Raw genomic sequence first — 27,550 nt, 5'->3', positions numbered from 1 at the left:
AATTCCAGGGATGTCTGTGAACTGGATGCTCAGGGCATTCCTGTAGGAGAAACTTTGTCCTTGAAACTTACTTAATTGCAACACCAACAGATTCAGATGTTTGCAAGCCAACTCTTTCACTTCCTGGAAAAAAAGAAAATCACAGACAGAAGATTATAGGTACACCATATGGATATCTTGTAAAATAGTGGCAACTATTACTCTCAAGACGGTCCTGTCCCCCTCTCTCGCTCTGACACAGAGCCCTCATCAGAGCCTTCCCCAGACTCCAGGACTGGCCCATGTTCCTCTCCAACCTCCCTAATGTCCGAATCTTCTGCCAGCTCCACTGGCCGCTGGCAGGCCCCAGCAACATCTTAAATACATGACTCTGGGAAGCGGGCACAAATAAAATACCCCAAACAAGTATCAAAACTATTACAACAAAACCAGTCAAAAACAACCAGCGCCTATTAAAAATGGTAAGCATAATCTACAGGAAAGCGCAATTCAAATAGACACTGTAGATATTTTTCACACTTTATATGTCTCCAACAGGTTTAAAGCATTCCCAAAACTCATTTGGGGTTTTATAAACCAGCTTTTCCCACCCACCCTCACACACATATCTGAAATCTTGTATTATAATGGAAAAAATGTCTAGGCAAAGAAAATACAATGAACATAATTTGAAAGAATACTTTGAGACAATTTTACCAAGCAAGGCTAAACCTCAGAGTTAAGAGTTTCCCTTGATGGTATTTGTATCTTACTATGTGTATACTAATCAGGGATGTGATGGCTCAGTGACTAAGCGCCAAAATTAAAATATGAAATGAATCAAATAAATAAGCAAACAAACATCGGAGGCCCAGAGCTCAAAAGAGATCAAGCCAAAAGAACATGAGGTATTTAAATGGACTTGACTCCAACGTATTATAATGCATTCAGTAATTGCACTAATTTGCTTCCCTACTCAATGCCTGCCTAAACACAAAAGATCTGTATGTTATATGCTACTCATAAAGAACAAACGTAATCCGAAAAATGCGTCTGCAAAATGTCCTAAGGCAAAACCTGAAATGAAACTTAAGGGCTATAAGCAAGTAATAAGAAGGTATTAAATTTGCTTGCTTCTATTATCAGATAAACATCTCTAGAATATAAAGGAATTTAAAGTGCTGGTGCTTAGCTTGAATATCCTAAATATTCATAGGAAAAATAAACAGCTGCTCTACTAAAATTATGAAAACCAACTCTGTTTTCTGTACTGTGATAGCAATTGGATTCTGAAGACCATGAAAAAAATATGGAAGTAATTCCACGTGCTGTTTGCGATTTTTGTAGCTACAACCTTCAAATCCAATAGATTCTTCACTGGTCCTTCATAGTTGCCTTATTTTTTTTTCTTTACAAAAGGTTTTAGTAAGATATGCCGAAGTTGGAAAGTTTGTGACAGAAAGAATAGAGACAGATCAGAAAGTGTCATGCCTGCAGTGATTTATTGGAGGCTGCATCACCTCTCAGGGAATTAAGTGCTGATGACATTATGGTGAGACGGATCACCACGGAAGTTGGCAACCCAACCAATCCAGGAAGGTCCCATTGTCATCTTCACAAAGCTTGGACAGCACAGCCATTGCTGTGCCTGGTGTGCTCTCTTCCACAGTGATTTCGGGCTGCCACAAAGAAGGATTTCGTAAGATTAAAAGAATTTAATTCAGAAGGATTTGGGTTAAATTGGCCAATCTCAATTTGCGGCAGGCAGCTGGTCCAATGTGCATGCAGATGGCAGTTACCTGCTCTCTTCTGGGTCTCCGGTGCTCCGGCGTGCGCAGGCACACATGCGCATTCCAGTTTCAGCACTCGGTTCCAAAAAAGTTAACCATCATTGCCCTAGGTCTATATTGCTTTCTTTATCACATTTATTTGACGCCCATCTGACCGCAAGGCAATTCAGTGTGCTGAGGTTTAGCCCCAGCTCTTTGAGGAAGAAGTGAAGCGATGCCTCTAGGAGGCAGAGGATCGACCCCCTCGCTCAACGAAGAATGAGCACCACTGGGAACTCATCTGCATGCTGCCTCTTGGGAAACTTTCACCAATCAAGAGGCACGAATCTAATAAGCAGGTGGCGGCCCCAGCTCACAGTTATAAGGACTCTGCTGGCTTCCTCAGGCCCAACAAGTTCAAACTGTTCAACAAACCCTTTGGGGTTTTATGAACCACCTCGCCATGTCTGAAACCGTGTGTTACAATCCCAAAGGCGCTTTTTCAAGAGGCAACTGGACTTTGTGGTTTTTCTTTGAAGACGTTTAGCTTCTCATCCGAGCGGAAGAAGCTTCTTGGACGAGAAGCGAAACGTCTTCAAAGAAAAACCACAAAGTCCAGTTGCCTCTCGAAAAAGCACCTTTGGGACAACCATGTCCTGGATGGCTGAGAATCTCCATAAATATGTGTTATAATGGTTAAAAAATGCCCAGGCAAAGGAAACAAACCGGATGCAGTTGGAAAGAACGCTCTGAGACAATTTGTCAGTAAGATTGGACCTCAGGATTAAGTTTCCCTTAATGGTGTTTGTATCTATCTTATTATTATATCTATCCAAGATGCTGAGCTTGTCAATCAGAAAGGTCGGCAGTTTGGTTGTTCGAATCCCTAGCACCACATAATGGAGTGAGCTCCCGTTACTTGTCCCAGCTTCTGCTAACCTAGCCGTTCGAAAGCATGTAAAACAATGCAAGTAGAAAAACAGGAACCACCTTTGGTGGGAAGGTAACAGCGTTCCATGTGCCCTTGGCGTTTAGTCATGCCGGCCACATGACCACGGAGACGTCTTCGGACAGCGCTGGCTCTTTGGCTTTGAAACAGAGATGAGCACAGCCCCATAGAGTCAGGAACGACTAGCACATATGTGCGAGGAGAACCTTTATCTTATTGTATGTATATCATAAGCCATCCAGAGTTGGTCTGGAGTTCAGCAGTGCCAAAATCAAAATATGAAATCAATCAAGGCTCAACAGAGGGAGACAATCCAAGGGAACATTAGCCATTTAAGGGGAGTTTGCCTCTGAGTTACACACAATGCATTCAGTAATTAGTTTCCATACTCATTGTCTACTTACACACAAAAAGCTTTGCATGGTACGTGCTATTAAAAAATATTTTAAAAATGTAATCAGAGAAATGTATGCGTCTTCAAGATACTCAAAGGAAAACATGGAAAGCAACTAAACTGACTTGAGGGCTAGATGCTATTATAAGAAACTATTAAATATGCTTGTTTCCATTATCAGGTAAACATCTATAGCAGTGGTTCCCAACCTTTTTTTTTTGGCCATGTCCCACCTAAGCATCTCTAAAACTCTGATGCCCCTCCCACCCCACTGTGACATATAATTCCATTCCTACTTTACTCAAAAAGTGAACTCTGCTCGCACTGAGGAAGCTTAAAATGCCATTCGCTTGGCTTAAACAAGGTTCAAATTGCACCCACTGAAAAATCTAATTGCCCCCCTGTGGGGCGTGGGTCCCATGTAGGGAGCCACTGATCTATAGATTAGGAATACAAAGCAATTTAAAATCCTGGTCCTTAGCACATTTGTAGAAGGGGAATAAAGAAATAAGGCACCGATAAAATTATTAAGATCATAAAAACTGTTTTGTGTACTGTGTGTTGGCAGAGCAATGCTTGATTTTTGCAATGCAATCAGTCCTATGTAGGGCACAAAGTCTATATTCTTTTCATCACTGAACTTCAATTGTACAGATATTTGAAACAATTCTTAAGTATTTAAAAACTTACCTGATATTTTTTTTTTACACTCATCTAATTTTGCTGAAAGCTTTACATCTGTTCTTTGAGGTGTTATCTTTGTCATCTACACTGCCCCAAGAACAACTGAGGTGAATAGGGAAGGGCATGTACATTTAAGCTGTAACTTCCAAACAAGCTATTATTCAACATTATAGACAGAAAGGGGGAAATCAATGGTTCTCACACTCTTGGGCCTTTAGAGTTTATGGTTATCGTGCCTTGTGGTGAGTCACGCGGGATGTTGTAGTTAAACAGTGTCTGGTTGGTAGACGCATATTCCCCTTCCTTGTCATGGATTAATAGAAAGCAGGATGATTAAAATGCTTGTGGTGGAACAAGATTCCCAACTAAATAGGGTGCTGAGGTCTAACAATGTTTGCCTTGTGCTACAAGTAACAAAAATGAAGACATCCTAATTTTAATTGTAGGGTCATGCTTGATTTTAGTCTTTATGTCAACCAATTCTATCGGTTTAAGATTAATGCAAATATTTACCTCAATTCTTACCTGACACCAGAAGTCATCCAAAGACTATTACAAAAACTCACATTGCCACTGGCTGGCAATAGCACTCCTGGCTTTCAATTCATTTAACAACTGTCTAGCTTAACAATGGAAATGTTGGGCTCAATTGTGGTCATAAGTCGAGGAATACCCCTCTAGAACAAAAGTTCTTTCTTCAGTAGACAACACACACAAGCTGTCATTTCTCCATCATACTGGGTTCTCATAAAAAAATAGATTTCACAATCTATGAAAATAGATGCTTTAAATGTACATTCTGATGGCAGTTTCGCCTGGTAAAGCTTGCCTTCATCCTATTTCAGATAGATTAATGCAAAATATCTCACTACAAAACACGTGTACTGTACTTCTCAACAATCAGATACAAATGACAACTGAGGACACATATATGAACTAAAAAATGCACACATTTGGGACAGAGGCGGCCAGACAGTTTTGACCAAGCTCAGTGAGGGCATACCTGGCTCATGCACCATTGGCTGGGAATAGGATTTTCAATTCTGGTTTAGCCATGGGAATATCAGGCTCAATTGTGAGTTTAATTATAATTATAAATTACATTATAAATTATGTACAGAGTAAAAGTTCTTTCCTCGATAGACAACACACACAAGCACCAGAATGGAGTAGAGGACAGGACACGGGCAAGTGCACAGAGATGCATATTTTAATAAAAATAATTCTGTCAAAATACAACAGACTGTGGGTTTCTATATTTCCAGTACAATTTCTCTTTCTTTCTTTTTTTCCTTTTTTTGTCAGTTAAAATGTCCTCCTTTGGGAAGGTTTTCATGCTAGAGTTGGGTTTTAACTGAACTCACAAATACTAAGCAGAAACTGATCCAAATGTGCGCAGCTTGGAAGGAGATCCGTCAAGTCCTCAATAAAAGGAAAATGAAACATGAGATTATGGAAGTCTGGTAGAACCCACATTCTGCTCAGCCCGTTTATTTGATAGGATACTTTAAAAAAAGAAAAAGAAATCCTTAAACAGTTGGTATCGTAATAAAATCATTGAAAAACGAAAAGGGTTTGAGATGCCGTGCGAGAGCTGGTACCCGAGTTTGTAAAAAGCAAGAAGAAGAGAAAAAGAAAGGAGAATTCTGTAACTTTTTCCTCCTCCCAGTATCAGGTCCAAAATGTAATCCAATATGCCTGCCAGCAATCTTTCTTGCTAGTTCAAGATGAGCAGATGGCACTCAAATCTTAAAAGCTCCAGACCAGATTTAAAACAAAAAACACCCTTCAGGTCCAAAGATTTGAAGATACTTGTTGGTAGTGACCCTTAGCCTTCTTCTACGCCTATTGTACTTCTCAAATATTCCCAAAACAAGTTCCCAAAACAACACTGGTTAAATGAATCAATTTGATAAGAGATTTGGCACTTTTATTTAGTTACAGGATGCAGAGAACCATAATGAGGGTCAATGATGCACCAACTCTTGTTGGCGTGACTGCTGCTCCTTGTTGAAAAAGTGATAACTGACATCAAGATAGCCAGTTTGAATCATTGGTAGGTGACATTCCGGTACTACGACGTTCTAAATTTACAGCCAAGAACTTATGGAACTGATTGCAAAAACTACATGGAAGAAAAAATGAGACGGTTCTTTAAACAAGGACAGCTACTTGGGGGGGGGGGGGCTCAAATTCCTCACAATCAACAATCCTCCATTCTAATGTCCTCCAGAGATAATGGATTACAATTAGCCATTGTCTTCACAGTTGGGAAAACGTAATTGTAGATTATTCCACAGTTGCAGTAGAGGTTAATCAAGGAAGTGTCACTCTTGCATTCTGGATTTCCCAATGTCCATTTTACAGGCACCGTGGCCAGCAATGTGTGGTCTAAAGTATGATCAACATGGCAAATGATCAGAAAATGAGTAGCACGCCTTAGTCGCTCGCTGTTCTGATTAATGGTTGATAAAAACCTGGCATCAGATGGATTGTTCGCAAAAAGGTTTAGGACAGGATGACAAAATCAGTCAGACAGCATCAAAAAGAAAATATTTCTTTTCTTTGAATTTGCTATCTACGTCAAATCTTTTCATAAAAGCTATTTTTTTAAAAGGAAATATATCCTAAGGTATGTGATAGATACCTCGTTATCACCTGGCAGAACCTAACAATCTCTGCCAGGTCTCATCTCAAAAATTGAGACTAAATGTAAAACTGTGGCTTTCAGGCTAGGCTCCCCTCGGTCCCTTTTGCTGATCTAAGTATAGAAAACTCAAAGGTTCTGTACTATTTTTGTGCCCTTGAAAACCACAAACACAATTTTCAATATTCTTCCCTTCAAACTTTCCGCAGGATTTCAAACCATCCTTTTCCATATATACTGTGGTCTCTATAGAGCAATTATAACCAGTGCTGATTGTCTTGGATCACAAGACTCATAAACCTTTGAAATCAGGCACAAGCGCAAGCGCAATGCTTCCTCAATCAAATTTCCCCTGCCCTATCTACAGGACCGGGGCATCAAAATGTTGAGTCATCAAACGCAGATTGTCGTTGATAAGGAAAAGTTCCGCTTGCTCTTTTACACATTTGTCACCACTGCCACGCCGCCAACTAGAGATGGCAAACTTGCTCCTTGCCTGAGAAAATATTTTACAGTTCAAAAACTGCCATGAAAACAATTGACTTTTAAGCAAAGGATGGCCAAGAAGCCACAGCTTGAAGGGGGGGGGGGGAGCAGTGGACAGAGAAAAAAAACTTCCTGAAGCAACTTTGAAAAAGGGGATGAGATGGAAACTGGAGGAAACAAAGCAGGAAAGAAATCTGCTCCCCAAAATAAGCAAGAGATTGGTTTGCTGAAGCTCATCTTAAGACGGTGAACATTTAAAACGGGAATTCAAACACTGGAAACTCCTATGAAGTCTAAAAGCAAATGCAGCAAGTCAGATAAAGAGAACTCACGGTGTTGCTGATACAAACATTTGCCATGTAAGAAGTTTAAAAAGTTGGATGGTCCACGAGTCGTCCTGCTTTTAAGACAGTGTTGTCAATTATTCGGCGATAACGTAATTTTATGGCTTGGCATTATAATCTTTAAACTAGCCTTAAAAGGAATCAGCCAACCTAAAATCCAATCACGGCAAACATACAGCTTTCATGACCATCGAAGCAAAAGGAATGGTGGATAGATGTTTCTGCTTGTCGAAAGTGCACACCGGAAAACATTTCGTTTCCATCGAATTGGCACCCAGCCAAATTATGCAAATGGAAATGGAACCAGAGTCTGGAACTGTATTTTTTTCCGTAGAGTCAATTCTTTGTTGTGCCCATTTTCCTTTCAGCATCTTGCACTAAAACTCAGTCTTGATCTGCCAAGGAGACAATAATGAACAGTCTTCTGAATTCGGGACGTCTTACCTAAAAAACCTGAAAGCAAACGTTAATCTCTGCTGGGCATCGCGTAGGACTCTCCGCAGAAATCAACGGAAGTTGCCCCTTCTTATTATTTCTCCAGGTTCCATTGACCTGGTGATGCTTGCATAACATTCCAAATAGGCTGCATTTGTGTATAAATGCATAGGTTTTATGTTCATTACAGCTACAAGAAAAAAAATGCCTTTTCTATGCTACTATAAATTAAAATTCCTTGCCCTCAATGGAAGCATCTTCTTCATCACATCAGAAAAACCTCTCTTTCGTGTTATCTTCTGCACGTCCTCGGTTTTAATTAAAATTCCTTGTCTATTGAACTTACGGATTTTAAAAAAAAACTTTCCAATTAAAAACATTTTAAAAGCTAGGGAAAATGTTGAAGTAGGCAGCAAGCCAATAATTATGTTTCAAATGATAACAAGCTTTTAAGAACAGCAGGATTCCTCTGTTGTACTATAAAGACACGCTGATATAATTTCCCTTGTGTAGATTAAATTAGACTTGGAGTTTCCAACCTGTTACTCTAGCACTATCATGTAAGGATTGTTACAATATATATGAAAGTTTGGAAAATGATTCCCATTTTTTTTTTGTTTTAAAAAAGAAAGATATATTCCTTGGAATAAAACTGCATTTTCTTTTGAAAAAAGAATATTGCTTTACACCCTCTTTTCAATGGGGGGGGGGGAAGCAGGAGAAAAACAAAGCTGTTGTCCTATTGTCCTATCAGTGGAATTATCAAAGGCATGGAGGCAATGAAACAATGAAATAAAAAGCTGGCTTGACAAACTCAAACCCTGGTTTGTGTGTGTGTGTGGGGGGATTCTTGTCATTTTGACAACTCATTTTTTCCTGGTTCACAACTGACATGGAGACATCTATCCACTTTATGAGGGAAGATCTTAGGAAGAAGTCTCTAGATTAAAAAGAAAGAAAGAAAGAAAATGTTGGACCAACGCAGAGCTCCCGTTTTCCATTCCACCTCGATTCCATTCCAGGCAGCTGTTTGGGGACCAGGATGAGGAAGCAGGCAAGCCTTCTTTCTCTTTCCTCTTTGTGGCAAAGTCTTAAAAGAGCTAGAGGTGAGTTGCCTGGAAGCGACCAGATGTGACAGAGGAGAAGGCCTAGGACCACTTGCTTTGATGAAGGAGAAGGGAACCTGGGTTTCCTCCAGAGATTGACAAGCTCCCAGCAACCCAGTCAGCAGGGCCAATAATCAGCAGTTTAGGAAGTGGCAGCTTAGCCACGCATTCCCACAGCGATGCCCTCATGTCTGACTGTGGTTAAGAGATGTTCCTGCTTCTCCACAGAGGATGCGGACACAACTTTGGTCACACCAGTTGTCTTTCCAAGGATCGCAGGACATCCTATTCAAGGGACGGTTGGGAACAGGTCGTCTTATCGTTCCCAATCTCAGCCTTTCCCCTGATTAGTTCCCAGGGTGCATCTGTAGGGTTTCTCGGGGCTGTGTGTCATAGGCACAGGAAAAAAGATGATTTTGTTTGAATAGCATGGCTAACATTCCAACAAGCATGTTCAGCCTCTTGGTTTTTATGAGGACCAGCAACAGTGAACAATACTGTCCAAGTAACACGCGTGCCGATTAGGTTTCTCCGAACATAAAAATAAAGGTTAAAACAAAACAAAAAAAAGCAAAATAGGCCATCACCAACTCAGATACACTTTTATCTCTAAATGAATTAGAAACCAGCTCAGCACAAACTCTCCGGGTATAAATACTGGTGGCTCAGTCAGAGAAATAAAATAACATAATAAAATAAAGGGTAAAATTCTAAAGTCAGAAGGCGCTACATCAGAAGGACCAGTGAGAAGGCCAAGTGCTGTGGGGCAGAGCAGGATGCGGTCATGATGGGAGGGCAGGGGGGGGCCTGCGAGCAGTTTTCAGGGCGAGCAACGAAGGCGCGTCAAGGGTCCTCTCCTCCTCCTTCTCCCCTCCCGCCTGAGTCAACACTGTGTCCTTCTGCTGGGCAGCGGGTGGAGGGCAGGCGCAGGTGAGGAACCGCAAGGCAGGAAGAGGTGAAAGGGCAGCAACTGGAGGGGTCACTCTGCCTCACTCAGTGGCTAGTGCAAATAGTCGTCCACTCTGGCGAAGGAGCAGGAGCCCAGGCCCACGCGAGCCATGAGTCGCAAGCACTCCGAGGCCTGGCCCAGGGCGAGCAGCAGGGGGGGCTGCTTTGGCAGGTTCTGAGACTCTGAGGAGAGAAAGAGACCAGAGATGCACAAGGGACAAGTCATTCAAAGAAGATACGTCTTTCTGCCCCCCTCCCCTCCCTTCCTTCGCCCGCTCCCTGGCACTCCTACACTGGGCAGAAAAGGTTTTGGGTTGGTACCCCCAGAGGGGAACCCTCTTGCAGCCGTTCTTGCAACGTGGCTGGCAGAAGGATGGACACATTTCCAAAATAGTCCAAACGGAATTGCCATTTACTAGCAGTCAAATTAGGGACATTACAGGATGACATCACTACTGTTAGATTGCAAGGGTGCTCTCTAGCACGACGACTCATTTTTGTCTAGTGCGTGGTTGTCAAAACTCACGGCCTGCAGGCCGGATGCGTCATGCACTGGTCACGCCCACCCCCAGTTTAGCGAAGGGGGGGAGGAGTTGCGATACGTTACGTGACGACAATGTGTCGTCGTGAGTTTGACATCCCCTGGCCTAGTAGGAGGCAGGGGAAGTGATTCATTTCCAAAGTAAACATGAGGATTCAGTCACTTCTACTTTCTAAAAAAAATCTGACCCTGCTGGGCGCTCAGAGTTATTTTTCTCAATCAAATGAATATTACAACTTCTACCAGCTTGACAGTGATTGCTACAATTTTTTTTATTTTTTAAATTATGATGCTTAAATGTGATGCTTTAAATTAATTGTGATGCTTCTGACATGAATGAACAATAAACAAGTTTAACCCACCCCTTCCCTCCTCTCCTCTCCCTTTCCCCCCCCTTCTCTTTCTTATATACACGCACCCATGCTTCCTCTCCAGCATAGGTAATTTGCCCAAACCCGCAAAAATGCGGCAAAATTCCTGCCACATTAAGCCATCGCAGTACAGCAACAGGTGCACAAAGCGGTGTTACAAGTGGCTCCCGGCATCTCCTTACCCAAAATAGCGCTATTGAGTGCAGCACACACAGGCTCCCTCTGGATTGGATCCAGCTGCTGACCGACTGGACAGCTCCAAGGGTCAGAGTAGGCTAACAAGCTGAATGCATCCTGAAAGAGTAATGCGAGATCTCAGCAGAGCAGTAAAAACTACTTTGTCCCCGTGTCTCTTCTGCAGGTGCCCTCCAGACTACAACTCCCATGATTTCAAGATCGCTTTGATACAGTGCCCTACCCTATCTTGAAGGCATGAGGTTGTCTAAGAATACAGCAGAGAACCACAAAGAGCTAGTAAGGGCATGCCGAGACCTTTATTCGTAACCTGGCCAGGGCCAGTGTTTATTTTTTTCCAAGCCTGTTGAGTACGATTTCAAATATTATTAATACTTTAGGGGGAGGCTGTATTTAAATTGGGGAAGGGGGATAATTTGTGATCACAGTAACTCAACTAAATAAGCTGCAATTTTCTCCCTTTCAATAATATGGAATAATAATACAATAGCTCCCTCTACTGACCAGTGAAAAGTATTTTTTTTTCACAGATGGAAAATAATACAGATCATCAGAGGTGGAAGGTGTGTGTCAAAGGCCAATTCTATTTTGTTAGTGGGGAGGGTGAGTGTTAAATGATTTTGCCAAGGACTATGATGGTTTCCTAAACTCTGAATCACTTGGGACAATTTTATTTCCTCCATAAATTCTTGCTGAACATACTAATGGAGGAACATAAAGGATTAGCGCTGATGTTGTTATCTAGTTGGGTAATGAAATGTCTGCAAGAAAACAATCAAACTCAGAGAAAACTCTATAAAGTTTTTTAATGTCTTCCTGGTTTCATCTTTTTAAACAAATCATGCCAAGAAAACCTTAATATTGTTCACCGAGAAATAAGAGAGGACCCATTAAGGAGCTGTTCGAGGGAAGAATTCAGTCAAGCCGTGTATACCTGTAACATTTTTTTGTGGGTTGTGTTCTTGCCATAGTCTCTGCATAACTGCTCACTGAGGATCTGGAGCTCCCGCCCAAACTGGATCATCCGCTCGGTGGCAGCGTGGTTCCCTCCGCAGAGTTGCCTCTGAGGGCAGCCGTCTTCTGGAGAGAAGAGGAAAACCGGATGAATGGATGAGCAACCTGTGTGGCATCTGTTCTGACCGAAGCTTCCCCCAAAAGCACCAAGCAGAGTCCTGGTCCCAACAAAACCCCTTTTATTAAAGGAATGTGAATTCCTCTCATTCACTTTCAGCAAAGGCCTGGTAAACAGTCTTTCAAAGGAATATTTAGGACCACAGACCTTATCTATCTTGGAAAGCTGCCATGTCAATATTTTCCAAATGAGGTGCTGTGCCAGGAAAGACTGGGCACAGAGTCTCTGAGATTCACAGACAGATCTCCACACTCCTGAAACGAATCTAACGACCGAACAAATTGTTTCCTGCAAATGCCCACTCCCCTTTCACTCCTCTTTTGTTTCAACGCAGACCCCTTGTCCGAGCTTTCCCTAGCTTCCAGGACTGGCCCATGCTCCTCCCCAACCTCCTCACTGTCTCTGCTGCCAGCTCCGCTGGCCGCTGTGGGGGCCACACAGCATCAAAGCATCTGCCTTCTTCAGACCTACTGAAGCCCCCCCACCCCCACCAAATTATTAGCTATATAAGTCACTGGTTATAGAAGTCTTCTAAAGAGGCCCTGACTTTTAACCCCTTTTTCAGCATCCCAGTTAATCCATGAATACTGAATATCACCTGCTTAAAATTTGAGAAGTTAAATTCTATGACAAGAAAAAAGGGGAAACAAATTTGGAAAACTAGCGTTGGGTCTACCCATTGTGTTAAACCAGGATGGATTCTACACATTGTTGAATAAAAATAGGATATGGGTAATCCTTGATTTGCAACCATTCATTTATTGATGGTTTGAAGTTAGAACAGTACGGAAAAAAATGACTTTACAACCAATCCTCACACTGATGACTGTTGTAACATCTCCATGGTCATAGGATCAAAATCCGGGCTTTCTGCAACCAGAATTTATTTACAAGAGCTGCAGGGTCCTGGGATCACGCGATCACCTTTGGCGACTTTCCCAGCCGTCTTCCAGCAAGCAAAGCCTGTCACTGCGTTGATTTGGTTTGCCAGCTGTGCCTACATTCTGAGTTATACGGCAGAATGAACTGTCTCTTATCAGCAATGATTCACTGCGCATGTCATTACATCACATACTTTCTTTCTCTGCTTCCTTTTTGTCCGTCTGCCAAGGCAGGCACGGGACTCTGCCAAAAATGTAATCTTTAGCTTCGTAAGTTTGTTTTTCATTTATTTACAATAAAATGTTTTACTTTAGAATATATCTCGGTTTTATTTTGCTTATTCAAGAAGTATACTTCGAGGAGATGCCACGGTTCATACCTCGTTAATTACAGGGCTTAATTTATTCCCTGACAAAGCCAACGGGGGAAGCAGATTCACTGAGCAACTACACGATTCCCTTAATTACAGTGATTTAATAACTTAATGACCAGGGCAAAAAGGTTGCAAAAGGCCTCGTATAACCACTGCCTTGCTTAGCAACAGAAATTTTGGATTCAATTGTGGTTGTAAGTCGAGAACTACATATCTGACTATGAATGGATGGACTGGAAAAAGCTTCTGATGTAGAATCATTTTCCATAAGGAACCTCATCCATCCTGGATAAGGGACCGTTTTCTCAAAAAGGGCATTTTTTCTACTTCCACGTCCGCCAGACCTACCCATGCTGGAATCATCAGTCTGTAGAATTTCTTCGTGCTTGTAAGTGCCATTCATTATTCGGGTGGCTGAATTCTCCAGGATTCCGTTGGGATAGTGCTCTGCCTCCATTTCCATTTCACTGTCACTTGAATGAAGAGGATGGAGATCATGAGAGAGGGGAGGAGAGAAAGAAATGCCAAAAGAGGAAAAGGCATGTCCTCAACATCAGCAGATAGATCCAGGGAAGATACAGATAGATTCAATTGATATATTATACCAAGAGGTCCAACTTTAAGACCTGTGGACTTCAGCTCCCCGAATCCCCCAGCAATTATGGCTGGCTGGGGAATTCTGAAAATTGAAGTCCACAAGTCTTAAAAGTTGTCAAGGTTGGACATCCCCCAAAGCATTGGCATTTATGCATCCTTCAAATTAAACAAGTTAATTTTGCCTGATCTAAGCACACTAACAATCTCATTGGCCCGTCATTTTTGGTGCCTGTGTTGTTATACAGCATTGTGAAATCTATCCAAGAGCTGAAAATTTATCCATGGAATGGAAAAAAAAATGACATCTCTTTCAAGCTGATTTCGACTCTCAGGGATTTTCTGGAATCCCCATAGAATTTCCTTGGATGCAGCATGGAAGAAATTTGACGCTGTCTTTTTTTCATGCTTAACAACCATTGCAGCAACTCCATGATCATGGCATCAAAATTTGGATGCTTGGCCGCTGTCTCACATTTATGACGGTTGCAGTGTCCCAGGGTGGCGTGAGCATCTTCTGTGACCTCCAGAACAAGCAAAGTCAATGGGGAAGCCAGATTCACTAAAGAACCATATTATTCGCTTAACAACTGTGGCAAGAAAGTTCATAAGATGGGACACAAGTCATTTTCAACTGTCTTGCTTAGCAATGGAAATGTTGGGACTCAATTGTGGTCATAAGCCAAGGACTACCTGTAGTTGATTATTACCTGGCCCTGCCCTAGAAAGCACCTGTCTCACCTGGTTTCTTGGTTGCTAGTGCTGCTATGTTGCTGGGATTTGGTAGAATCTGTTGAGTTGGACTCTGAGTAGTTCACGGATGAAGGGGAGGAGGAGGAAGAGGAGGAGGAGGACGAACTCAGTGCAGGATATTTACTGTGGCTCTGTTTGCTTTTGATGGAGGTCACCCCATTGCTACAGCTTGGGCTGTCTGCTCCTGAGGACAGAAAGAGAAGTCAAGTTGGGGGACCCAGTGCTTTAAAAAAAATAAAAGTGTAAAGGTAAAGGTTCCCCTTGCATATATGTGATAGTCATTCCTGACTCTAGGGGGGGTGCTCATCTCCGTTTCAAAGCCAAAGAGCCAGTGCTGTCTGAAGACGTCTCGGTCGTCATGTGGCCGGCATGACTAAATGCCGAAGGCACACGGAACACTGTTATCTTCCCACTGAAGTGGTAGCTGTTTATCTACTCACATTTGAATGCCTTCAAACCGCTAAGTGGGCAGGAGCTGGGGCAAGTAACAATCTACTTCAGAGAAAGAATCTAAAATCAGTAGAGAGATAATCAAACTTGACAAAGTCGCTGCCGAAATCTTACTCGGCTTTCCCTCTTGTCTGAAAAGCTTATTGTGCCACAAATATACTAAGTTATGGAATGGGTATCAGCGGGTTCTACACTACTGAAGGCACTGGGCAGAATTCAGAAGACGTTCTAACAGCAGCTTCTAGAAAGATAATGAAAAGTAGGTGCCAAATTAGCACCAAGCCAAGGAGAGGACTTTTCTAGGAGAGAAGCAAAGGCCTACCAGTGATGTGGATGTGCAAATTATTGGAGCCATGTCGAGGACTCAGATTGGGGGAATCAGGGTAGCTGTCTTGTGATTTGGGGCTGCGGGTACTGAAAAAGCGCACTTCGCTGTCTGTTCCATTCACCATCTCCACGAACTGCCGGCACCTAGGGATGCATAGGGGGTAGGAGGTGGGAAAGCAGGTGAGTGGGAGACTATACAGAAAAAAATAAATCAATACAATAGTACACTAATATTCTGCATTAACTACATCTCAGACCTGGCATGCAGAGAAGCATGCAGAGTAAAGAGCATTCTTGGTTCGCAGCTCCAAAGAATTGGAAGAAAAATGCACAATACATCCATCAAAGTGGTGCCGGATCTGCATATCTAACAACCTAGATTACTATTAATCTGAGGGCCTTCCTTCTAAACTTCCTGCAGAGCTTAGGAAAACATTCTGTAAGTGAAACCACTGACACCAGCTTATAGTCTCCGCTTGCCTGGTTTTAAAAAACGAGAAAAAAAAGAGAAGTTATTCTGAGCTGTCTGAGAAAGCATCCCGATTCATTTTCCCTAAAAAGGGATTCCTCTTAAAGCTGCCTTCCATCTGGAAAGATATCAAGGGTTGCTATTTACAGCAGCAGCAGCTTCAATTATTTGGGTCAGGTCAAACTGTATTTCTTAGAAGATTCATCCCCTCCAGTTTTTCTGTGACAGTCCCCCCATCATTCAAAGATGATCTTATGTATTTGTTATGTATAAGGTAAAGATTCCCCCACATATGTGTGCTAGTCGTTTCCGGCTCTGGGGGGCGCTGTTCATCTCTGTTTCTAAGTCAAAGAGCCAGCACTGTCCAAAGACGTCTCCATGGTCATGTGGCCAGCATGACCAAATGCCAAAGGCGCACAGAGCGCTGTTACCTTCCCACCAAAGGTGGTCCCTATTTTTCTACTTGCATTTTTACGTGCTTTAGAACTGCTAGATTGGCAGGAGCTGGGAAAAGTAACGGGAGCTCACTCCATTACACGGTGCTAGGGATTCGAACCACTGACCTTCTGATAGACAAGCTCAGTGTCTTAGCCACTGAGCCACCCCGTCCCTATATTATTATGTATAGCCTGTAAATATTATTATATTTACAAATAACTCAAGGCAACGGACATATCCAACACACCTTGTTCTTATTTTCCCTTCAACTACTCCGTGAGGTGGGTTGGGTTGAGGGAGACTGGCCCAAAGTCACCCAGCTGGCTTTCATGGCTAAGAAGCAACTAAAACTCATGTCTTCCCGCTTTCTAGTCTGGTGCCTTAACTACCAGACATAGGATGACCAACCTCGACAACTTTTAAGACCTGTGGGCTTGAACTCCCAGAACTCCCCATGCTGGTTGGGAAATATTAGGAGTACAAAGTTGCCAAGATTGGACACCCCTGTACTAAATCAAACTGGCAGTCAATCTCCTTCTTAACAGTACACGAAGAACTTAGCAAAGGATACCGGACAGAAGGAAAGATGCAGGAAGAGAGAGAGAGATACGCCCTCATGGCCTCCTTTATATAGACACCTCTTAAAGGAGTAAACACTTGTGTGGACCCCTTCACAGTCTTAAACTGGCTATACCAATGCTGATTCATCTTCATTGCATCAGCCTTACATTTCATCAGCTTTACAGTTGCATCAGCCTTACATTGGCTGGTCAGCTTTAAACCATCAGTACCCTGACACACTATTTTTGCTTTCTTTCTAAACACCGCAGTTCTTTGCACAAAAGCATTTACACCGTACTCACTTTAACATGAATAAGAGGTTAGGGTTATGCTCTAGAAGCCCTGGGTAGAGCTGCTGTGTGGCTTCAATGGCTTCACCTACTCTTCCTGCCAAAACCAGCTTTTGTATTCCTGGAGGTGAGAGCAGAAGTGTTAGGATGCGGGATGTTGGGTATCATCTCACATTAGACAGGCAGTAAAACTGGGTTTACCAACGGACAAATTATTCAGATGCAATTTTCCCCCGTTGTGAGAACATAAAAGAAGGATGTGTGTCAGCTGCATTTAAAAAAAAAAAAGAACACAATTAATTGAGACAAATTCTCATGTCCTCAAGGCATTATTAGTTAATCTTTGGACACCTGTAGTGAAGGGTGGTATACACTTACCTTCCTTTCCTTTCCTTTATTGTCATTGTACGTATATACACATACCATATTCTCTACCAGTTCGCAAATGTGAGCCTGCGCGCAGGCTTCGCTTGTGCGCGCCACCTCTGTGCATGTGCAGATCCTTCCACGCATGCGCATTCAGCGAAAATAAGGGCCTAAATTGAATGCCATAGAGCCAGGCGTGGGTGGGCAGAGCCGCCCATGATTTCCACTACCAGTTCGGGCGATCTAGTCCAAACCGGTAGAATACTGCCTCTGCCTGTACTTCATCAACAATTCATGGCAGACTGTTTTTCTGCAGCAACCCCCCTCCTGGCTGCCCTTCCACATGGAACTCAGCCAACCGTCACTCATCTCTTATTGTATGGAACAGTGTTTCTCAAACTTGGCGACTTTAAGCCCTGTGGACTTCAACTCCCAGAATCCCCCAGCCAGCATAGCTGGCTGGGGAATTCTGGGAGTTGAAGTCCACAGGACTTAAAGTCGCCAAGTTTGAGAAACACTGGTATGGAATGAAACTGTATGGTTTTCCATATGCTTTCAGTTATTAAATTAACTTTGCTATAAGAAACGGTAAGTAGGGAATCAATCAAGGTAGTCTTCAATCCTTTCCATCGTGGAAAATAGAATGAACTGCTGTTTCATATCAATGAAAACCGTAGACAAAGGGTTTTAAAACATTACAACAGCATTTCTTAATAAGGTACTGGGAGCATCAGGCAAAGATCCAACTGTTCGCTGAAGTCTGCCTGGTCTTCCACTTAACAGATGTTCTTCCTACAAGCAGTCCCTTAAATTTGCTTGGAGATGTTGGCAGGTAACTTGCTAATTACTATTAAGCAAATATATCGGCCTATTAACTGCCATATCCCATTTTGCAATAGTGTTTATTTGGATACGCTCCAGTTTAATGGTTCCACAATTATTGACGTTGGGTCAAATATTTTTTCTCCCTACGATTCTTTTTGGTTTTAGCTACATTTTACACGACCATCTAGTATAGTGGTTCTCAACCTGTGAGTCGGGACCCCTTTGGGGGTCGAACGACCCTTTCACAGGGGTCGCCTAAGACCATCGGAAAACACATATTTTCGATCGTCTTAGGAACTGAGACACCAATTTGATGGTTGGGGGTCACCACAACATGAGGAACTGTATTAAAGGGTCGCGGCATTGGGAAGGTTGAGAACCACTGATCTAGTAACATGTCTTCAGAAAACAAGAAAATAGCTCCATGCACTTATATTTTAAGTATTTCAAATGCATTTGGGAAGATAAACAAGAATCCTCAACTCTGAAAATAATATCTTTTTGCAGCAAATCACTTACGAGCTATTTTGACAAACTTGGAAATCCACCATTTTTTCGATACATTATCAGTTTTTAACTGAACAACAACATCAGTCGACTCCACAACAGGCAGGACTTGAGACAAAAAAAGGCAGAAATTCAACTTGTTTGTGAAGGAAACAAAAAAGTACCATGAAAGAAAATCAGCTTTCAAAAATGATTTAGCCCAGGGGTATCCAAACTTGGGAACTTTTAAGACTTGTGGACTTCAACTCCCAGAATTCCCCAGCCAGCATGGAGCTGGCTGGGGACTTCTAGGAGTTGAAATCCACAAGTCTTAAAGTTCCCAAGTTTGGACACTCCTGATTTAGCCATTTCTAGAACAATAAAAGAGTTTGATTTCGTTTGACAAACTGAAGGGAAGAAAGATGACACACAGAAAAACAGAAAATGCCAGCCATAAAAAAGAAGAAGTAGAAGGAGCAACGGAGGACACTAAAGTTCTGTCTATTCATTCTGGACTACAGAACTTCATTACAGGTATATTATCAATGTAATGATGCAACTGGGGGAGAACTGCACATTTCAGGATTTAGGGAAAGCTACAGCAGTATTACAAACAAGCTTACTTTGTCTGTTCTTTATGGAGCCCTGTTCCTCCTGGACTGTACTTTCTGTCACCCGGGCAAAGGCAGTGGCTGTAGCACAATATCCATGATGTACCAGATAGGAAGAGACCATGCTAGGAAATATAAAAAGCAGGCAACAGAAAGAACATCAGTGTCAGTACAAATTCCACAAAAAGTGGGGTACAAGGAGGGGAGGGGAAACATCTCTAGGACAGCAGCATTAACATGGGCTTTGTTGTGCACATACTGTAATTGTGGTTGGCTTTTGTTTCCCAGGATCAAAGTATGCCAAGAAAAGGTTCCTTGGAAGGGAATTGAAGGCACTGCCCATCTGACCTTCATTAAAATTAAGAGAATTGATATTTACATATTAAGTGTGAAGAATCTGTTCAACCTCCTTGTGAATCACAAAGCAAGGGGAAGAAAGAACAGTATCTTGCTGTAGAAATGACCTGGAAATACTTCTAGGCCTATGTATGGGAAGCTTTTTTTTTAGAAATTTGAAATGAAATATGCGGTCTAAATTTTCAACACGTCTGCAGTTGGCTCATTAAACCTGTGTTTTCTTTATTGTAAAAAAAAATATAGGGATAAAATTTGACCTATTTGCCGAACTTGTCCCGCTTTCATCTAGATATTCTAGTAGGAGTAGCAGAAACAACCAACTCTGCATGTCTTCCGTTCAGGGCATACATATGTATGAAGTCTGATTTCCCTTCATTTATTTTTTGCGATTTGGCTGTATAAAAGAGCATGGCTTTTGGCAAATCCCCATCTTCTCTCCAACACTTATCTCTCAACCTAACGGAACAAACGAGGATCAAACCAGGCATGAAAGCAAGCAGCATATCTGCGCTACCCATCGGCTACAAACAAGGTGCAAGGAAAGCAGCTAGCTCCTGTCCGTCCTAAGGCAAGGACCCCCTCTGCTCTTTCAGGACACAGAAAACCAGCAAAGTAAGAATGGTGAGTGAGGGATATCATTTTACAGCAGAACGTTCTTGTGAATTTAACGTAAAGGCAATCCAGGCTGCCACTCACTTCTGTAGCATGGCTTGCCATTCCCCTAGCCGGTCACCTATGGGAAACCTTTTAATCGTGCCCTGAATCTTTGCTCGCCACTCTCTCATATAGTCTTCAATGTCGAACACAAATGGCTGTTGGCCAAAGTTGGCATCCACAATCTCTCCGGGTGTCTGGAGCCCCACAGTGGGATATAGATTGGCCTGCCAAAAAAAGAAGCCCAAGTTAAAAAACCCGGGCTCTTTAAGGAAAGAAAGCAGAGACATACATTTCCCTCCCCCTCCTTTTGAAGAGGGTCGTAATGGAAGCCTGAACAAGGGGGCTTCCTGGCCAGACGGACACGATGGGTGCTTTGCAGAAAACGGCTTTCCCTGAAAATCATCTGGGAAGAGTCAGCGTAATACAGGTTGTCCTTGCAACCATTCGTTTAGTCACTGTTCAACGTTGCAATGACACACACACAAAAAATGACATAACCATCTCAACTGTTAAATGAGTGTTGCCTCATCCCCATGGTCGAAATCCGGGCACTTGGCAACTGGCATGTATTTATGATGGCTGCAGTGTCCTGGGATCGTGTGATCCCCTTTTGTAAACCTCCTGACAAGAATGGCAACGGGGAAACCAGATTCATTTAACAACCGTCCGACTAACTTAACAACTGCAATGATTCACTTAGCAATTGTGGCAACAAAGGTCATAAAATGGGGCAAAATTCATTTAACTGTCTCGCTAAGCAACATAAATTTGGGGACTTAATTTTGGTCGTACACCGAGGACTACCTGTACAAGAAACACTTCTCAAAATTAAAAGTGATCGTTTGCAGCTTAGGATCTTAGGAATTGAAAGAAAAAAGTATACCTAGATAAGGAGACTACAGACATTTGAAGGGGCTGTCAATTTTTCCAAAATGTAGACAATGAAAATGTAGCGAGTTGTAGCTACAGCGTATGCTTCATTCAACAGAAATCCTTTAACGTACAGTATTTTTTAACTGTTCACAAAGGAGAAATTAACGTACTGTATTTTCTCATGATATTTTGAACAGTTTAGTTAACTTTGGGAATGGGACAAGCATGGTGCAAGATGTATCTTTCAAGGTGCCACATTCGGGAGCTGCTTAGAAAGGCACATTGCTAAAGAAAACGGGAATGAAGCTGCTCCGATATGGAAATAAGCAGGAGTTTCTCATCCAGTCAAAATTCAAGACTTCTATTTTGAGCTGCAAAACAATCTGTTGCAAGGTAGCTGAGTCAATGGTGCTGGCCTCTGTTCTTTGTTTATTTGTGAAGTGTGTATGTTTTTTTTCCCCATATCCAATTTCAGGAACTTTTTCAGCACCTAAGGACATTTTGTATCAAATCCGGAGGTCTGTTGCTGATGTACACAAAAGAGCAATGTATCGAGCAATATATGTGGTTGCTTTTTTGGGGGAGTCACAGGCCTGGGCGATAAATTAAAATATGCCAGCCCCTTAGTCATCTGTAAAGATTTTTACATATTTTTTAAAGATTAAAACCTATTATGCCCCATACTGTGGAGTTAATTGAAGCTCAAGCAATATGTATCTTTACTGGCGTTCAAGAGCAAAATGCCCAAGACTAAACAGCTTTCAAAGAATCATCTTCATGAATCCTCTCCAAAATTAATCTTGGTTGGAACACATGATCTCGCTACCTGTGGTAACACATTTAGTAAAACTTTTTTTAAAAGTTTTACTTTTTTAAAAAGTTTGCTGAATGAAAAGCATCCAAGCTTGATTTATGATGGCCTCTGAAGTCAGCCGATTCATTTTCCACGCCAACAAGCGATTCAAGAAACTGTCTGCACTCCAGACATGTTTTATTCGGAATCTAGGCATTTCCGCTTTGGTTACTGATTGTATTCTGCTTTAACAACTCACCAAGGTGTATGTTATTTTTTTTTACTATACTTGAAGCAGGGAAAGCAGCAGCAGAAAAGGCTTATTTTCATTTCAGGTTAAGGGTCCCATGTTGCTTATTTTAACAGCATCCTTGCCAAATCGCTTCTCTAAAAAAAGGTTTTTTTTAAATCTTCCAATGTGTGGAAAAGCTTTTGCTCACAATTTGCCCCCCACCCACTTTATGAAGCCAAAGCTTGTGGGGGGAACTAATTTCTCTACAAAACCTGCCTTTCTTATTGCCATGGGAGCTCCATCCAAGCTACTAGCCTAATGCTAACCACTTCCAGATGGGACACAAGGAGAAGACAAATTCCAAGCTCCTCCCCTCCATTCCCACCGCCATGCTTTCAATCTTTTGTTGAAATAGAAAACAAAAGTTGTACTTACAGGAAGGTCTGTGAAGGCTATACCTGTGAAAGAGAAAATATTAAAGCCAAGGCAAAGCATTTTCCCTCATAACCCTAAAATATTTATTATACACACCGTATTAGCAACAAATATGGTGAGCAAATTTTGAATTGGCGAGCAATAAAAGACGTCTCTAATCCATCCTCAGATTTATTGTGTACAGGTAGTCCTTGAACTTACGACCGAAATCGAGCCCAACATTTATGTTGTTAAGTGAGCTTTGTCCCGTTTTATGACTTTTGTTGCCGTATTTGTTAAGTGAATCACTGTAGGTAAGTTAGTAACACGATCATTAAGTGAAACTGGTTACCCCGTTGACTTTGCTTGTCAGAAGGTTGCAAAAGGGGATGGTGTGACCCTGCGAGACTGTACCAGTCATAAATATGAACCAGTTGTCAAGCAGCCAAATGTAAATCACAGGACCATGGAGATGCCGCAATGGTCATAGGTGCGAAAAATGGTCATAAGTCACTTTTTTCAGTGCTGTCGTAACTTTGAATGGTCACTAAATGAACTATTGTAAGTCAAGGACTACCTGTATGCTTATTCTGAAATCTGTGTCCAGGAAACATATCCATGCTCACCTAGGAACTGATCAGAGTAAATAGGCACACAATTCTACTTCTTACTTCCATCTTCCGTAAAGCAGTTATTATAAAGCGGCCAATCACTTAGGTGCGATGGGAAATGTAGAAATTTGATAAATAAATAAAACGGCCAAAGTTTTAATGGACGCAGACCCACACTAATTCTCAATATATGTTGTGGCCCGCCAGCAGAGCTGGTAGCAGAGTCGGACAGTGAGGAGGTTGGGGAGGAACATGGGCCAGTCCTGGAGGCTGGGGAAGGCTCGGACGAGGGCTCTGCGTCAAAGGCAGAGAGGGGGCCAAGGCCATCTGGCAGTTCTCAGCTGCCTTCGGAGTCAGACATCAGTGAGGCAGAGGAACAGCTGGAGCCTGTTCCCAGTGTGCGCATGGGCAGAGCTGCCAGGAGAAGGGAACAGTTAAGGAACAAGGGTGGACTTGAGAATAAAGCCACAGGTGGACGGTGAATGGCCCCTCCCATAAGAAATAAAAGAGGAGCAAAAGGGGAGTGGGCTTTTGCAGGAAACAATTCATTCAGTTGGTCATTCGTTCGTTTCAGGAGTGTGAAGATCTGTCCGTGAATCTCAGAGACTCTGTGCCCAGTCTTTCCTTGCAAAGCACTGCGTTTGGACAATACTTACATGGCAGCTTTCCAAGCTAGATAAGATCTGTGGTCATAACTTCACCTTTGAAAGACTGTTTACCAGGCCTTTGCTGAATGTGAATGAGAGGAATTCACATTCGTTTAATAAATGGGGTTTTGTCAGGACCAGGACTCTGCTTCGTGCTTTTTGGGGAAGCCTAGGTCAGAACAATATTTTCTTCTGAAAATAAGGCTGAAGATCTGAGCCAGATTTTTTTCAGTACGTTTTTTTCTCCCCTGCACAGGAATGAAATCAAGGCAAAGAAAGGGGGAAGTAATTTAAATCATATTTATTAATTCAGGCTTCAGAAGTAGTTTTCAGAGCAATCGCTCTTGGGTTGTTGTTTGTTTTTAAGTCTGTTGCTTTAAAATAATTTTACGGGAGTTAACTAAGCAACCCACTACTAGGAGAAGGAACAAAGGAGCACGCAACGGAAGTATCTTTGATGATCCTACAACTGAGTAAATGCACCAAGTGAGTCAAAGGAGAAAGAAGAGGCATTCATACAGATGACTGAACATGTCCAGGTTGTCATTTTTCCAGGAAGTCACACCCTGGTATATCTCTGCTAACAGAATGAAGCACGAGGGTGCTCAATGTTGATCTGAACTTTAATCTTAATTTGAAGCTAGATGTACAAATGCCCAGAGTAATTTTTCTTCTTCTTTTGCTACTTTAGTGTCTTCAGACGTTACGGGGAGGAGAATTTAAAGCTAATTCCCCAATCAGCAGTAGAAATCAGGGTTTCAACTTTAGCTTCTCAACCTTTGCCTTCTAAATTATCGTGCACGAACAGGCTAAGTCTTTACCTCCTCTATTAGGAGAAAACTAAAAACCACGAAGATCTGTGCATTCTCGTATCAGGTAACCAAGGGGTGGAAGGGGAGGAAAGAACGGGGGGGGGGGGGGGGGAAGGATTTTGCCTGCTTGTAATCTCAACAGTGTAAAAAGTCAGAATCAAGCAAGTTATGTGGCAAACATAACTCGGCGCTGTGCATAGGAAGCAAATATTTCTGGGCACAAAGATAACACTCCACCCTTTCCCAGTCGGAGATGTTATTTTTAAAATGTGGCTGCATTCACCACTCCCTGCTGTAAGGGAAGCAAACTACCTGCAAGACTATTTGTGCACAGAGCACATTTAAGCTTGTTATCTATGCTTTTTCTCGTCTCGATCACAATCACTGGTTACTACGATGGCATTGATATTGAAAGCTGCCAGAATGGGAACTGGAGTTTTCTCCTCCAGTACGTGGTAAAATGCAATGAGTATGGGCTACGCTTTTATTGACAGGCAGTCCTCGACTTACAAGTGTTCGTTTAGGGACTGTCCGAAGTTACAACAGCACTGGGGATAGTGACTTATGATGGGTTTTCAAACTAAAGGCCGTCCTAACGTCCCCAAGGTTACGTGGTCAAAATTCAGATGCTCATATTTATGACGGTTGCCGCGTCCCAAGGTCATGTGATCCCTTTTTGGGAACTTCCGACAAGCAAAGTCAAGGGGGAAGCCAGGTTCACTTAACAACTAATGACTAAGAGTGGCTAACTTAGCAACTGCAGTGACTCATTTAACAACTGTAGCAAGAAAGGTCGTAAAATGGACTAAAATTCACTTGTCAACTCTCTCAGTAACAGATATTTGGGGTTCAATTGTGGTCGTAAGTCGAGGGCTGCCTGTATTAAATTTATAAGCTGCCCAACTCGTTGATCTGAGTGATTTGAGTCCATTTGCACCAGCTCAAGAATATATGAATGAGGTTCAGGTTATTGGGAGGAGAGTTCATTCGATGTCTCCTTTCCTGCTGCAAACAAGCTGTCTGAAAGCTTAACTTTAAGTGGGATTTACACTACTGTATAGGCTTTCTCTCACTGGTGTCACAGTTGTTCCATGGGCAAGATAAATCTATCACCACAATAGCAGCAACTGCTTCCACTTTTAGCCAAGCCCATCAATTGTAACTCATATAGGAAAGGATGACCAGAAACATACAGAGAGGACTGGGATGTTTTAAAAAGAATTGCAATGCGGTTGCTAATGGGAATAACTCAAATGCTGCAAAAGGATTATAAAAGATAAAGGTTCCCCTCGCACATATGTGCTAGTCGTTCCCGACTCTAGGGGGCGGTGCTCCTCTCCATTTCAAAGCCGAAGAGATGTCCAAAGACGTCTCCGTGGTCATGTGGCTGGCATGACTAAACGTCAAAGGGCCACGGAACGCTGTTCCCTTCCCACCAAAGGTGGTCCCTATTTTTCTACTTGCATTTTTACAGGCTTTCGAACTGCTAGGTTGGCAGGAGCTGGGACAAGTAACGGGAGCTCACTCTGTTATGCGGCGCCAGGGATTCGAACTGCCAAACTGCGGACCTTTCTGATTGACAAGCTCAGCGTCTTAGCCACTGAGCCACTGCATCTCCAAAAGGATTATATTATCTCCCAGATAACAGCAGATTATTTTACAAATAGGCATTGACTTCTGGACTGGCTTTTTCACAGGACTGCCATTCCCAGAATTCCTTGGGTCAGGCCAGCTGGAACTTCTGGGAATTGCTACCAGAGAATGCCAGGTTGATGAAGACTGTTCGGTACATTTGCCCAGAGAGAAAAATCCAGTTCTGGCTAAAGCAATTCTAAAGAGCAAAGATGAAACATGCACATGATGCACAAAGTTAAGTGTGCTGAAACATCAGACTATAGATTCCTATATTTTAAAAAACACAAGCCAGACAGAAACCTCCGAGAACCCCACCAATTTATCATGAAAACAAGAGCTGCCTCCCAGGTGTATTTCTCAACAAGTGGCTATTGAGGGTATTCTGCCTTTTGAACAGGGGACTTTGCTATAATTTTGCAAAAGCTGCTTATTATTATACATTTGTATAGCTGCCCTTCAAAGAAATTTAAACCAGTAAGTCTTCCCCACATCTTGCTGCAGGGAATTCCATCAATGTATCCGGTATTCTGGTGAGTAGCACTTTCACTTACCTAGCCCCCAATTTACAATAAGTAATTCTAAAGAAATAATAAAATCAAACCAGCGGACGGAGTTTCCCTTGCTTTGTGCTAGAGTTATAATCCCCCAAAAGCTTGCATGAAGCAAAACCCTGAACAGTGGATAAAGGGGAGTTGCAGGGAATGGCTGTCAAATTTTATAACTCAAATGCTTTGACAAATGTACCCATAAATTCTCGAGCCTTAGTTTTAAGTACTACATTACTCAAAGAGGTTTGCTCCTTTATCTCATGTTCTATGGAAACATTTCTTCTATCTTTTCTATGGCTGTATTTCAAAGGCGCAGAGCAGACAACAACAAAAAAACAGAATGCATCACAGCACTATGGATATTATTGGCTTTGTTTTGTGCACTGCGGATTCTCCAAGGTTAAAAGCATATCCTAGCAAGGAAGAGTTTTACTGTATATTCAACTTTGTTTCCAGTGTTAGGGAGGTCCTTTTCTCTTGGGGAAAGGGGACAGGATAAGATATTGGTGGTTATTTTAATTTCACCTGAATGTGAGTAGCTACTGCCCATACAGAAGTAAGTGGGA

The 27,550-nt window shown here is 42.3% G+C and overlaps 1 protein-coding gene across 1 annotated transcript in view; it reads right to left on the bottom strand.

Annotated features, from left to right (window-relative positions):
- Positions 1-4,957: 4,957 nt before the first annotated feature.
- Positions 4,958-27,550, bottom strand: part of LOC309397129 (ran-binding protein 10-like) — a 39,652-nt gene continuing 17,059 nt past the window's right edge. Inside the window, exons 4-13 of the mRNA XM_081962880.1 lie at positions 22,753-22,775; positions 20,459-20,643; positions 19,418-19,530; positions 17,130-17,238; positions 15,355-15,503; positions 14,571-14,766; positions 13,584-13,708; positions 11,783-11,925; positions 10,836-10,947; positions 4,958-9,924 (exon numbers count right to left, since the gene is read on the bottom strand). Coding sequence (XP_081819006.1) covers positions 9,794-9,924; positions 10,836-10,947; positions 11,783-11,925; positions 13,584-13,708; positions 14,571-14,766; positions 15,355-15,503; positions 17,130-17,238; positions 19,418-19,530; positions 20,459-20,643; positions 22,753-22,775 — 1,286 coding nt within the window. The 3' untranslated portion in view covers positions 4,958-9,793. The remainder of the gene's footprint in view (positions 9,925-10,835; positions 10,948-11,782; positions 11,926-13,583; positions 13,709-14,570; positions 14,767-15,354; positions 15,504-17,129; positions 17,239-19,417; positions 19,531-20,458; positions 20,644-22,752; positions 22,776-27,550) is intronic.

Source organism: Natrix helvetica, assembly GCF_964273705.1.
Source record: "Natrix helvetica genome assembly, chromosome: 10".
NCBI lineage: Eukaryota > Metazoa > Chordata > Lepidosauria > Squamata > Natricidae > Natrix > Natrix helvetica.
This window is presented reverse-complemented; position numbering and strand designations above follow the sequence as displayed.